A 15,154-nucleotide genomic window follows, 5' to 3' on the forward strand; every position below is an offset into this window, starting at 1 on the left:
CTTCTTCTAACTAAATACTGAGGCTTATTATGCTTCAAATAAATATATATATGTATTTTGTGGCTTGGTTGCTGTAATCATCTTGGATGTAATAATGTTACTAGCCTCAGGGATATATTTATTAAGATTTTAATTTAAAATCTTTCTGTCCTTCAGCATTTAAACAGAGGAAAACCCCATGTGGAGTAGCCAAAAAAAAAAAAAAGTTCATCCTTTTCTTTTTCATGCGTTCCCTTCCCCTAGGCCCTCTCTCTCATCTTTTAAGCAAAAAACCCTAGAACAACACACTTTCCTGTTGTAGTTCTGCACCCTGCTAACACTTCAGTACCTGTGTAGGTTTGTTAGACCCAGTGTCTGTTTAACATGATCCATGTGCTTCTGCTCTTGCCATCTCTGAAGCAGTGGTTTGTTTTCTTATCCTGGTATAACAGTATCAGTATATTTCACACTACTATTTCCACATATTATAATTTATTCTTAATAATGTTCTTGGTAAGGATCTCAACCACAGCTGTAAACACTGAGGGGGCAAGACTATTACTCAGAAATGGCAGAAGGCTGTGGAGAAGTTTTAGGGTTATTCTTTTTTAATAAGCTCCTCCACTTCTGAGAAGATCATGGCAGGGAAATAACAGAACAAGAAGACCTGCTTGTAGCCTGGCGAATAAAAAAGCTGTCACAGTGTAAGTGCTTTTTCAGGTGTTTTGGAAGAAATGGCAGATGTTAGCACCCTAGTCATATAGAGTTTGCAATCCATTTTGTTTTAATCCCACAGCATACTCAGGCACTGATTTATGACTGATAGATACTGAGCAGGGCAGAAGATGATTCAGAAAATTTTGTTAATAACCCTCTCCTGTGATTTAGTGTGGTAGCAGAGGGCCTTGCTTGGAGCCAATGTCCATGCAGCAAACGTGGTGGGTGAGGCAGTCTGGACATTCTGGCTAGAGGCCTGCAATGGCTAAATAGCACTGGGCAGATGACCATGAGGCATGTGGGGCAGCTCTCAGCTGGGATAAATCTATAGAGCTCCACTAACTGTGACAGTGCTACTGCTCTGCCCCACTGAAACATCTTCCTTGCTTGAACTGGGACACTTTGGTGCTCTTATAGGAGTGCCTTGATTCTGGCCCTAGCAGAGAGTCACCCATATCACAATCATCTTTCAAATCTCACTCTGACGTTCTTTTGCAAACAGCAGAACTGCACAACAGTTTTGGTTTAATATAATAAGATTCATGGAAACAAAACTGTGCAATTTAACTATGAACAGATTGAAAATTACTTTTGACATACAGCACCAAGGCCATGCTGTTTGTGTCAATCTCCATGCAAAAGATGAATTCTTGTATGCCTCTTTTCTTCATTTCAAAGCAACTTACAGAGGGCTGAATGCAGTCATCTTGACTTACAGCTGGTAAAAATGGGGTAAAGAGAGGGAAATTCAGGCCTAAGACCAGGACTTCGGGCTGCAGCCTGCCCACAGGAAGTAGGTGTAGATACTTCCTCTACATTGTGCTACTTGCTTGTGGAAAAAAAAAAAGCAGCTCATGTTCAGGTACTCATGGAGAGCTACTGACTGTCTATTTTGACATGACTCACGTTTCAGTACTCTATTTCTCTTACGGCATTGCAAAGCTATCAGCCATTTTTTGCCTCTGAACTCCACTTAAAATCAGAGGGAAACATCTCCTTCTTGTCACCATTCCCTGATAATCACTTCTTTTCTCAGGACAGCTGTTTTTAACATTGCTCCATCCTAAAGTTAATTTTCTAGATCTATCACATATATCAATCACGGGTGAATGTACAGAAAAAAAGCACCCATGCACTTCTAAATGCGCTGCCTCAGTAAGTAGCGTTCAAATTACAAGAAGTCAAGTTTTAACTGTTTTGTTTACCACTTAAATGCAGATTTTATTTTTACCCACTTTGCTACTTTGCAAGCCTTTTGGTGTGAACTTAAACAAACATGAAAATCATGTTCTTTAGCAGTATGTTAAAAGTGCTTATATGTTAAAAGTGCTCACCACAAAGCAGACACTTCTTTGTTGGGCAACCAGCACAGCTTTTTCATGTTCTCTGTGTGTCCTCACCCGCCCCAACCTATTTAGGTCAATACAAGCAACTTCAGAGGAAGTCACTGCCTGGTTATAAGGCTACAGCTTTGGACTGCAGAGGACAGACTGTGCGAGGAAAACAAGAACACTCTGGGCCGTCAACAAGCAGCGGAGAGCTCTTGAATATCACACGGGATATCCACCCAATGGTGTTTGGTGCCTTTACTCTGGAGATTGGAGCAGATCCCTGAACTCAGCCCCTTTGGCGAAGGGACGCTGCTGTGTGCGGAGACCTGCCTGAGGCAGGTACCTGACTGCACTGCACCGGGGGGACAAGATTCAGCCACGCTTCATTCCCCACAGCGAACCTGGGGCTCGGCTGCAACCCCTCCCAGAGCACAGAGGGTCACTGAAGAGGATCAGTCAGTCAACACGTTGCCCATGAAGCCCAGCGAGGTAGCTGAGGTGAGGGGAGCAGGACTCCAGCTGTGCTGAAGCAGGTGCAGTTGGAACAGGAGGCTGAGGCTGTGAGTATATCCCTGCCACCCTGTCCTGCTGTCTCCCCCATGTCCCCATCCTGCCTGACACTTGTGCTGAGAGCTGGCATTCAATAGGTGCTCTTCAAAACCTGTTGAGGGCTCTACTGTATTTCTCTGTGACTCATCTTCCAGATTCTCGTTGTACCTGCTTCAGATGAAGAGTTCCCAGTTTGGTCAGGTCTTTTGTTTCTGTCTGTTAAAGCCCTCTTTTTCCAAGTGCTGTTCAGAGTAGGACCCTTTCTTTTAGAGAGCAAATCTCTGTTAAAAAACAGTTTTCAGTTAAAGAAGCATGGGCAGGAGCAAAGAAGCCAGATTAACCTCTTAGTGTTTTTATTTTTTCATGAGTTAGGTCTACCTTTGACAGTACAGAAAATGTCTAGGTCATTCAGAATGGCATTTACCTATTTGATTTTCAATAGGACTTTTCCTTTATACAGAATTATGGTGCTTTTGAAACAACCACTGTTTTTGTCACAGTTGTTCAAGAAGTAATTTTGTGTAGTGAGGAGTGAGTCTGATTACAGATACATAATTTCATCTGAAGCTAAAGAATGTAATGAATACAAATTCCAGATAGAGCACAGCACTCTCAGCCTGCCTCTGTATCCATGTGTCTCAGTTTCTCTGTATTTCCTGCAAGATGACAATGGCCACCTTGTAAAAAGCTCTTTCAGATATGAGGCAGAAGTATATACTTCGAGGTCTAGCCTTGAAACTTCTGTGGGATAGCAATACTCTTCTGAAGTGCCATTTAAAACAGATTGCGTTTCACTACGTGCAAAAATCCCCCATATAGATGCAGCTATATGAGCAAAAAAAAAGTGCTTTTGCCAGTATAGCCTATTTTATTTGGGAAACGCTTGCAGAAAAAGATGCTTGTGCTAGTAAAACTTGTATTTGCTGGTTATCAAAGGAGAAGCATTTTTAGTGCAAACCAGGCCTCTCATATGTGAAGCTTTTATTCAGTTCAGCCATCAGTACAGTAGAGAAAATCCTTTCTCAAAGGGATTAGTAAGGTTACCTAATAGATATTATTAATGGTTTAAGAGCATAAAAGGTGCTTTAGCTAAAGGTGAGGGGCTAGATCCTGTGTTAACGTAAATTGTTCATGGTCCCACTGAGGGCGTGGTGGAAACACAGAGCAGCAAGGGAGCTTCCTTGTGCCATTGCTGCCTGCTCAGTTTCTAGCTCAGGGCTGCACTGACCGGCCTCTCCAAGAGTGTGACTTCTGCATCCCTACCCCTGAGAAAAATGTGCATAAGCAAGTATCTAGGTTATAGAGGAAGAAAGAGTTGTACTTAGGAAGACCCTGTTTGAGCAGGGAGGTTGGATCAGATGACCCCACGGGTGGTCCCTTCCAACCTGACCCGTTCTGTGATTCTGTAGCGGTTGGATGTCTCAGGAACATGCCGGTTTACACTGCCTGAGGATCTCAGTTTATACTGTTTTTGTTATACTAGTAGCTTTTTATAGGCATCAGATTCCAGTCATGAGACTTGATGATTCTACAGAAAATACCCTCCGACGCTGTACTTTCTCACAGCAGGGCTCCCTGGCTAATCGTGTGCTTGCCCGTCAAGCACAAATCCCAGCCATTTCCTTCCCAGTTTTCCCCTGCATTTAATGTATGGAAAAGCATGACCCTGAATCAGATGAATAGCAGCCGGTTTGAGAAGGTGTGTGTGAAAATGTATCCTCACGCAGATGAGCTCAGAACAAATAGAATAGAGGGGAGGAGGGGAAGAGAGCGGAGTGGGGGGAGTGTGAAGCTACCCTTTCCCTCATAGTTTAGCCACTATGTGTAAGCAACAAGTTTATGCCCAAGGGAAAAAACTGAAAGCTGAGGAAATCTTAAAATTAACAGAGCTTTATGGCTCAATCAATAGGCCATGCTCCCTGAGCAAGATTAGAAATCAGATGGCACATTTCTTTCTGTTAACCCTGTTTGCTCTCCCCAAAGGCTCTTCTGCCTGAAAGCATCTGAGGTTTGATTAAGTTCTTCTCTAGGAGGAAGCCAGAGAAAGTCCATTGTGTGAGAACTGCCTCCAGAATGCTATGTTGGACACTTTAAATAACAATAGAGGTTATTAGAGTTTTAGTTGGTTAGTAATTGTGAGAGAAGATAAGTCTTCCCAATATTTGAATATGCAAAATGGCTTTGGTTAACTGAGAGAGGGGTGGAAAAAAAAGCAAAAGCCAAAACATGCCACTACAGTGGGTAACAGGGATGATTAAAAATCCCCATATGTAAAAAAGAAAACCTCTGCCTTGTTTTACTACTAGAAATACCTTCCCAGATTTGTTATCCCCACCAAAACCATGATATTTTCCCTCTTTGGCATTTCATTCTCACTGGGGCAATGAAATAGTTGTTTCCAAAGGGAGACCGACTGTGTTTGCACCTATTTTTTGTTTGACAGTGACCTCTGTGAACCAGTCATCACTGCTCTGCCTGTTGTTTTCTTGTTAGCTCTTTGCTGTCAAATTAATTACTGTGAAGTACTAAGCTTGTTGCATTCACGTGCTCTTATTAGCTCACAGGATGTCAGAGTGATTGGATTTTTAGCATTATTTCTTTTTTTACATTCCAGGCTTTCCATTCAAAACCTGTTACTGGCAGGGAGGAAATACTGTACCTAATTCTGATCTTTCGTCAGGGTAGCTCCAGTGATGCTGAGGATTTACAAATCCTGTATGCAATTAGACTTTGTTTATATTAAACCCAACATGAACAGTTAGATTGGGATTGCAATGTGACTTTGAAGCACAGTATTAAATGTCCTTCCTTTTGCAGTATAGAACAAGAAAGAAAATATTTATGGTGAGAATAGCATTTGTCCCCTCCATTCTTAAATCACAGTAATGAGCTGATCCTCCACTTGACCCTCTTCACACTCCTGAGTTGCTTGTACTAGTGACAGCTAACAGTGCTCAGGCGTGTGCAGTCCAGGGATCTATGAGAAGTTTTATTCTTTTCTTCTTCTACAAAATGAAACTAGCAGAAGGGACTCCTTTGCTGTCATGCTTGAAATTTGTGTGTCCTGCATCTGCCCCTTGAAAAGCACCATCTGGCTCGGTGAAAAAGATGAAGGTCTTGAGACTTGTCTTCATTCTTGAAGGTAGATTTTTGTTATTTTTAAAAAAAAAAAAAAAAAAAAAAAAAAAAAAAAAGTAGATGCGATTAGAAGGGCCAGCAGCCCGCTGGCCGGGCAGGAGGCTCAGCCCAAGGTACTCCTTCGCCCAGCGCAGAGCTCCAGCTGCGGCGCGCACTGCCCGCTGCCCAGCCCCTCGCCTCCGCGGGACCTGACACCCCGACCCGGCCCGCGGACACCTCCCCGGCGCGCCCCACGGCCGGGTCCTGCCGTGCGTCGGTGGGTGCGCACGGGATGCCGGCTGTCCCCGTCCCGCTGTCCCCGTCCCGCTGTCCCCGTCCCGCCGCCCCGGTGCCGCTTCCCCGGTGACCCCGCCCGGCCCCGCCGCCGCTTCCCCGCGCGGCCCAGAGGGGGCGCCCTCGGCCCAGGCTTCCCCCGTGGCGGCGGCGCGCGGGCCCCGCTCAGGTGAGCGCGACCCCGCGGGGGGGCCCGGCCCGGCCGGGGCGCGGAGCGGCCGCGGTGACGCCTCGGTGCTGCCGCGGCCCCCGATGTGCGCCGGGCTTCTCCCCTCGACCCCGTCCTGGCCGCTCGCCCCCGGGCAGGGTTTTCTGCGGGAGCCGGGTGGGAATCTCTCTGACCCCTGCGAGGGGTGTCACAGCCATCCCCTTTGCCTCGGTGCTCCTTCCCCCCCAAAGCCCGGCGCTGCCCCGCCAAGGCGCGGAGGAAAACCCGGTCCCCGGGCGCGGGCAGGGCCGGCGCTGCTGCCGGCTCCCCGCCACGGCTGCGGGAGCGCGGCGGTCCCGTTATTTCCCCTCCCGGCTGCCCTCGGCCGCCGCCCCGGTCCCCCTCCCCCCGCTGCCTCCGACAGGCTCCGCGTCCCTCCTGCCCCACGGAAAACACACACAGTCCGCGGCACCCGCCCCGGCTACCCGGCCCATTCAAATAAACAAACAGAAACCCGCCCCGTCGCAGAGCCAACCCGACGGTAAACTTTCTAATGACTTCTTCTTTCAAGTGCTTAAAAGGCAAGCAGCACTGGGGGAGGGGAAGAAGGGGGCATCCATCTCCCGGCCGGGGCGGGAGGGGGGCCAGAGCTGCCGCCGCTCGGGGTCCGTCTGTCCGTCCGTCCGTCCTGCCGGACGACGGGACAGGGATGCGAGCCGGTGTGCGGTGGGTGTGTTTGCAGGAACCGGGAGGGAGGGAGGGGACGGGGGGAGTTAAAGAAACAGCATAGTTAATATTTCCACATCAGGAAGTTACTGTAATAGCCCAGGGGGCAAAAGACTTAACTTAATCTCCTAAATAGTGAGGAACCCATGGCGTCTCTGTTATAGGTTGGAGTTCCCACGTGGTTTTAACTCCTGTATAAAAGTTTCAGTAGAAAGTGCCACAATGTCGTGATTTTGCAGGGGGGAAAAAATTAGCAGGAGGAGATCAGAGAAGATAAGCGAGGAGCAAGCAGCTTCCCCGAGACCTTTCACTGCGGATCCGAGAGGGAACATCAGACGCGTAAAAAAAGAAAAACAAAAAACAAAAACAAAAACAAAAAAACCAAACCAAACAAAAAACCCCAAACAAAACAAAACACAGCGTTCAAGCCAGCACAAGGCGAGCGAAAGATCAAAAAGACGCAGAGAGGGAGACAGATTAACTGGAGCAGCAGCAGCAGCAACAACAACAAAAATCACACTTAAAATAATAATAACAATAATAATAATAAAACCCAAACCACCAACAAGGGAGATATTGTTTAAAAGAGCAAGCGAGGGAGCGAGCCGAAGAGCTGGTCTGACCGAGTGGATCCGTGCAGCTTCTCCTGGGATCGCCGGGATCGCGCCGCTTCCCCGCTCCGCGCCGCGCAGCGTGCGGTGCCCTGCCCGCGGCCGGGGGTCCCCGGGCGCCGCCACCGCATCCGCGCCGGACTCCGGACCCTCCGCGGTGCTTTGAAAATAAAAGCATCTCGCTAATAATAAGCGGGGCGGTGGGGGCAGAAGACTCGCAACAGTGGAGCTGCCAGCCGCGCACCCCCTGCCCGCCGCCCCCGGCTCCTTCCCCAGCTATGCTCCGGGTCAACTTTGATGGCACGTTGAGAAGCAGCGGGCGCTGAAGGGGGACAACCGAGCGGCGCGGAGCCGACCTGCTCAGAGACCTGCACCCACGGATTGTCTTGCGGGGGCGGAGTGGGCGGGGGGGTACAAGTGGCATTTCTCCCCCCCCCCCACCCCCCCCTCCTTCCAGGCTATAAATTGGATTGTATATAAATCTGCTTCGTTTATCTCCCTGACCCCCCTCAATGACGCTGGACTAGAGAGCTCCTCTCCGCGGCCCGCCCGGACCTGCCGAAGCGAGCGATGGACCACGAGCAACTGCGCCCGGGGATGCCCCTCTGAAGCGACGCGGGGCACCGGGGCAGAGCGGCGCCGCCTCTCCCCTGCTCCCCGGATCCCCTCGCACCTCCGGCTCGCTCCCCGCTCCCCCTCCCTCCTCCCCGGGCTCCGCAGCCACCCCCTCACCTGCTGCCGTCCCCCTCCCCCGTGGAGCCGGGCTCTCTCCGTGCACGCCAAGCCTGTTTCCCCCCCCCGCCGCCAACTTCGCCCTCGGTGCCTGCGCGTGCAGCCTCCCCCCTCCGCCTCCCCGGCGGCACACGCCGCTTCCCCGGGCGCCCCCTCCCTCCGCCGCGGCTCCCCCCCTGCGCGGAGCGGTTGCGGCCCCCCAGCTTGGCTGCCACCGCCCCCTCCGCGCCGCGGAGCGCTCGGAGCGGCGCTGCCTGCAGACGGGCTCCCTGCGGCGCTCCGGGGCGGCCCCCAGCTCGGCCCCCCGCTCCTCCGCCATGGACGGGGCGGCTCGCCGGGGGGTGCTGGCCGCGCTGCTGGCCTGCGGGCTGCTCCTGCTGGGCGCCGCGGCCACCCCGACCCCGCCGGCCCCCGCCGGCGGCTCCCCGCAGGACACATGCACCTCCTGCGGCTTCCGGCGGCCCGAGGAGCCGGGCAAGGTGGACGGGGATTTCCTGGAGGCGGTGAAGAGGCACATCCTGAGCCGACTGCAGATGCGGGACCGGCCCAACATCACGCACGCCGTGCCCAAGGCGGCCATGGTCACGGCGCTGCGCAAGCTGCACGCCGGCAAGGTGCGGGAGGACGGCCGCGTGGAGATCCCCAGCCTGGACGGGCAGGCGAGCGCCGGGCCCCCGGCCCACGACCCGGTCTCCGAGATCATCAGCTTCGCCGAGACAGGTGGGCGCCGCCCGGCCGCGCGCCCCCGCCGCCCGCGCCCCCCTGCCCGACCCGCCGCGGCCCCTGCCCTGCCGCGCTCCCCGCCTGTCCTGCCTCGCCCCGTCTGTCATTCCCCCTGCTCGACCCCTGTCAGTCCCCCTGCTTGACCCCTGTCAGTCTTCCCTCTCGCCCTGCCTGTCCTCCTGCCCACCTTCGCTTTCCGCCTGCCTGACCCCTGGCAGTTCCCCGGCTGCCCCTGCCTGGCCTCCCGCGCACCCTGCCTGCCCTCCTGCCTGCCCTTCTGCCTTCTACAGGCACCTGGCCGCCGAGCTCACCCTCTTGCCCTCCATCTCATTCTCTCTCCCTTCTGCCCCGCACCGTCTCGCCCTGGCCCTGCCCGCGCCTTCCCGTCCTCCCTGCTTGTGCCCCCGTGCCCGGCATTCTCCCCGGGTTGTGCCCTGCAACTCCCCTCTCTTGTCCCTCCATCCCTCCGCAGCCTCTGTGCCCCCGGCTCCCCTCCGGCGGTCCTTCTAGCTGCACCGGGGTTTGTCTCCGTCCCTGCGTGTCCCACTGTCCCTCCTCTGCCTGTCCCGCTCCATCTCTTGCATCCTTTGCCTTGTCTGTCTGCCCTGCACATTCAGCTGGTTCATTGCCTGCATCTGTCTGTTAAGGCTTGCATTTGCCCATCCTGTCTTTCCGTTTGTTTCCCGTTTATTTAGCTTTCGTTTGCAGTATTGGCCTTGTCTGTTTGCCCACTGTATGCGGTGTCCTACCAAGCATGTCTGTCTCCTCTCTGTCTGTCAGTCCGTTTGCTAACTGCCCTCCATCCCCACGGTACCAGGCGTCTCAGTCCTGTCCAGCCATTGCAGTTATGTGTCACCGAGTCCCTTCAGCACAGCTTTCCAGTAGTTTAACCACTGTCCCCGTGAACTTTGCACATCTGGCTGTAACACCATCACTCTGCAAATTACCTCTCTCCTGTCTATCTGCCCATCTCTCCTTTCCTTCATCGCTCTATCGCTCGGTTCGTTTTTCTCTCTCTATCTTCTTGTGGCATCTATATATCATTTGTCCACAAAATAAATCTCTTTCTATCCTGTATGCTGCCCACTCATCTTCTTTATCTACCCTCCCACTTACCAAAGGCATATACATTTACAGTATCTATGGGATCTGTTGCATTATACATATGCTTGTTATATTCACATACAAAATTTATGAGCACACATAATCTCACACAACACAAGTGATGTGGATCGGTGCAGCAACACCGTACTGTTCTTTTTCTGTCACTGTCACCACAGTTTATGAAAAAGTTGTGTATTTACTAACATGTGAAAGGCTTTCTTAGTGTACATTTTGGGGGTTATTATTTTTTAATAGGCTGTTGTTGGGAAATCGGGGGTGGGCTTGTACTTCCATTTAGTATTCAGTCAATCGCTGTCTTTTGTAACACTTCCAAAATTGACTTTATGTAAAACGTAGACAAACACAGTGAAAATTTTTGTCACTGAACTATTACAAGGTACTGAATGGGCTCTGGAGGCACATTTGAAAGGCATCTAGGGTAACAAATGAAGACACCGACTACGCAAAAAACCCCATTCAGAGATTGACAAAAATGATAAAGATTCTTAGGGAAGGAAAAGGCAGAAAAATCTACATTTAGCTCTGTACAGACGGAAGCAAAACCGATAAGGGCAGATGAGAAAATGCCTTTCCAGCAATAATTTTAAATAGCGATTGGGATGCTATGATTCAGGGACCAGAATTACGGTCTCCGCCATAAAGGCCGGCACATTTATCACCTACGCCAAATTTAGTTAGGACTTAGAGTACAAAATTGCAGGAAGGCCGCTGGTATTTCTGAAATATTTCATGCAGCAGGCTCTTCTGTTTACAAATAAGGGGTTATATCAGACATTTGGTGACATTTGGTTTTCTGTGACAATTTCTCTCCTTTAATTCTGGTGTTGCTGAAAAGCGTATTGAGAACAGCCAATAACGGCATTACAGCGGGAACAACCGCTTCATTGCCTTGCCTCGTATGGGAGTTCATCCTTTCGGGGAGAAAAGGCAGAGATTGAAATGATTAATAATAGCAGATATTCTACCAGACTAAGTGGGGGTTAGCTTGATCTGTTGGACAAGCAGGCACATTACTGAAATATTTTCCGTTCTGTCGTGAATCCTCTCCTTTAAACCGCGACAAGAATATGTGCAAATCGAAACGAAATCTCTCGTTTGGCATTGGTGTTTTAGTGGTTATTGAAAGAGCTCTCCCCATGAGAATTGGCAGGTAGCTGAAAGTTAAAACTATTCTTAAACTGATGAGATAACAGAGTCCTAGTCCTGGTGCCGGTCTTTTTCAAGGTGCTGCTGTAGCATCTTTAAATCTGTCTGGCTGGAAAAAAACATATTCTGGAAAGCTCTTGCTGATGTCTGTGGATCTGACCCATCCGACTACAGCCCGATGTTGAAGGTTGCTGTGGGGAGTCCCCTTTTCAATTAATTCTGATTGCAAATTGGGGATATCTGATGCAGTGCATGCCTTCTGGCTGGCACAGCCCCGTCGCCGCTCGCTCGATCTGCTGTGCTCTAGTGTTGTCCCTGAATCCAGAAAGGCACACAAGCTAACGTTTCCTTTTTGACTTAATCTTGCTGATCTCTCCTTATCTTGCAGACGATCTGGCCTCATCTAGAGTCCGCCTCTATTTCTTCATCTCGAATGAAGGGAACCAGAACTTGTTTGTCGTTCAAGCCAGCCTGTGGCTTTACTTGAAGCTGCTTCCATATGTCTTAGAGAAAGGCAGCAGGCGAAAAGTAAGAGTCAAAGTCTATTTCCAAGACCCGGACACTAGCAACAAGTGGAATGTTGTTGAAAAGAAAGTTGATCTCAAAAGAAGTGGTTGGCACACTTTTCCCATGACAGAGGCGATCCAGGCTCTGTTTGAGAGAGGAGAAAGGAGACTGAACTTGGATGTTCAATGTGAGGGCTGTGAAGAGTATTCAGTGCTGCCAATTTATGTGGACCCCGGGGAGGAATCCCACCGGCCTTTTTTAGTGGTGCAAGCCCGCCTCGCCGATAACAAACACAGGATCCGGAAAAGAGGCCTGGAGTGCGATGGCAGGACCAATCTATGTTGCAGGCAACAGTTTTACATTGACTTTAGACTCATTGGGTGGAATGACTGGATCATAGCACCATCAGGTTACTATGGGAATTACTGTGAAGGGAGCTGCCCGGCCTACTTGGCCGGTGTCCCGGGGTCGGCTTCCTCCTTTCACACCGCTGTCGTGAATCAGTACCGAATGCGGGGGCTGAACCCGGGCACCGTGAACTCCTGTTGCATTCCAACCAAACTTAGCACAATGTCAATGCTGTACTTTGATGATGAATACAACATTGTGAAAAGGGACGTTCCCAATATGATTGTGGAAGAATGTGGTTGTGCTTGATTTAAGGTGTGTTTTGGGGGGGGAGAGAGAGAGGGAGAGAGAGAGAGAGAAACATTCCCGTACAAGATGGTGTTGGAGGAAGTTTCACTGTGTATCCAGGCATCAGTGTTGGAAAGTCACTGTGGAAAAGTTTGACAAAAAAAAAAAAAAGAAAAAAAAAAGAAAAAAATAATAATTTCACTTTGGTGTCAGGACAGTGGCAGTTTGTGGATCATGGACACTTATATATTCTACCACTTATAAGTTAATGCTATGAAATATCTTAAAGACACACACACACACACGAAATGTGGGCACGCACACAAACACGCGCTCATACACACAGACACAGACACAGACACACACACACGAGGCAGCTCGGAAAAGGGACATGAGCACAGAAAGTCAGTGACCAGTGACGACGGACCCAAATGCCTGCCAGTACGAGTGAACGGCTGAGCAGCTGTTTCCCCGCCTGCCGGCGAAGCCAGACCGAAATGAGCTCCCTTTGCTCAGGCAAAAGCACAGACTGTGAGAACACAACGTATTCTTGCACGCAGGTGTCAAAATGACCAAACTTAGAAAATTTAAAAAAACAAAAAAAAAAAGTCTACTGTCACCTCTTAGGTCTAACAGGAAGCTGCAGGACACCTGCCTTGGGAGGCGATCACTTCCTCTTAATTTAAATTTATCTAAACATAAACATCACAGATACCCGCTTCTTCCTACAGCACTTCCAGCAAGGAATCGTGTGGTTTCATCAGAGAGAGAGAGAGAGAAAAGGGGACAGACATGTAAGAAACTGCTGTATTTCTAACACCTGGCCGTTGCAGAGTCACAAGCTGGGCTGGTGTGATCCGATGCTTTCACTACCTACTAGCAGCCCATGGTTGGCTACACGCGCCGTGTCTTGGAGAAGGGAATCGATACCATATCTGGACTGTGTTGACTGTTGGCATCTCTCACTGTTTGAAGAACAAAAAGTCGAAGTTGCAACCTGTGTTCTTCAATGGGGGACTTGGCAAGGCCACGTCACGTGGGGGACAAGCAAACAAGCAATGGCCACCACGGCTAAACCAATGAACCCTAAAGAGGAGTGACAGCGGCAGAGTGGAGACGTTCTGGGAAATGCAGTGCATTTAATAACAGGCGAGGAACATTTTTACAAGTCTTGGAAAGGAGGAGAGAGGAGAGTGCTTTCAATTTCCTTACCAGGAGGTGTCAAGGATGGCCATAAAGATCAGAAAATAATGATACAGCATAGCACTTGCAAACTGCTTGAATGCACGTATAATAGCACTTGCAAATTTCAATGCCTTGAAAAGTGGTACTTGATAGTGCACTTATCTTTGCTCACTATCTAGGTAAACAGGTGCCGCATGAGCTATGCAATTTAAAGTGTTGACCCATACTAGACAAAACTGGACTTATGATATGACTTTTTTATATTTTTTTATACTTGAAATTAAATCTTTTGCTTCTTTTTTAAAGCGAATGATTGCTTTTAATGTTTGCACTGATTTAGTTGCATGATTAGTCAAAAACTGCCATTTGAAAAAAAATGTTATTTTTATAGCAGCAAAAAATGAATACAGTTAAATGTATTATACATAAATTTTGGAACCAAAGAGGCCAACATATTAGTTATAATTTTTATGAGATGGCAAAGCCATCATATATCATGTAGTCATACTGAGCAATCCCTCACGAGGCCTACCAATTGTTTCAGGGTACAAAATGGATTCTGTTTGTTCTATTCAGTGTCTTTTCTATACCATACGCACATGGAATGTAGAGTGAAAAAAAAAGTGACTATTGTAGAATACATTACAATATGTGCATCCTTTAAATCCAATTTTTATGTTTATTTAATAAAGTTCCTTTTAGGTTCTGTTCCATAATAATTTAAACCAAACAATTTTCACTTAGATTTGCTGTTGAAGTATTTTACATTTGTGTACAGTTTAAATAAATAAAAAAGATTGAAAACTGGATGTGCTTTTTTTTTTTTTTTTTTTCAGTGTGTAACATCTGGAGGAACTCGCTTACTTTCGGGACTGAATAGGCTGCAGACGGTGAACTGTCGCATTAGACCGTAGTCGTATTAGTCATTGCAGAAAGCCTTGTCTGAGAGCTCAGCTGTGATCCTAAAAATGTTACACTCCAGTTTTACTGCTGTCTATACATGTAAGCATCTGCTTCTTTCTCTCTGCAGCAGTGCAGGGGCTCTGGGCGCAGGAACGGCGCTGTTCCGCATACCTGCAGGTCATTTACAGCAAGTTCCTGGTTCACCTGCTGTGTAAGAATGTAACTTCTTCTCTGGGTCACTCCCCAACCGCTTAGAAGAAGTCAAAAAAAATTATGTGGAAAGCACTTCCAGGAATAAAAGACCAATAGTAAGTTTGGTTAATTTTTTTCCAAAACTAGCTGACACCAAGAGAGGGTGTTTTCTCTTTTTAGTAAAATATCTCCCTTTTACTAACAACCTACCCAAGCACTCAGCTGCACATATATCCAGATATTGATTTAATTGATCTTCACAGATAAATTCTTCCTCCTGGAGACCTAAGCAAATGCCAGCTGAAGCTGACAGAAGGACCTCTGTTGACTTAGCAAATGTTAGATCTGACCCTGAAACCCGAAAAGTGTTGAAGAAGCAAGATCATGCAACTAATGATGGGTTCTAGTTACAATTCACATTCAGGTGTAGCTCTGCCCAGCTCTCACAGCCAGGCGCTGGGGTTAAACAGGAGACCTGGAAGAGTAATTTGCTGTGACTGTGTCAACAATCTGCTTCTCAGAACTTTGTCCTC

At 48.9% G+C, this 15,154-nt stretch overlaps 1 protein-coding gene across 1 annotated transcript; it reads left to right on the forward strand.

The window, feature by feature from the left end:
* The first annotated feature begins 8,512 nt into the window (after positions 1-8,512).
* Positions 8,513-14,335, forward strand: INHBB (inhibin subunit beta B). The gene is made up of 2 exons (XM_048310005.1): positions 8,513-8,924; positions 11,587-14,335. Exons 1-2 carry the CDS (start codon positions 8,522-8,524, stop codon positions 12,360-12,362), a joined length of 1,179 nt encoding a protein of 392 aa, XP_048165962.1. The 5' UTR covers positions 8,513-8,521; the 3' UTR covers positions 12,363-14,335.
* Positions 14,336-15,154: the final 819 nt, after the last annotated feature.

The sequence above is a fragment of the Corvus hawaiiensis genome, chromosome 7 (genome assembly GCF_020740725.1).
Source record: "Corvus hawaiiensis isolate bCorHaw1 chromosome 7, bCorHaw1.pri.cur, whole genome shotgun sequence".
In the NCBI taxonomy this organism is placed as follows: Eukaryota; Metazoa; Chordata; class Aves; order Passeriformes; family Corvidae; genus Corvus; species Corvus hawaiiensis.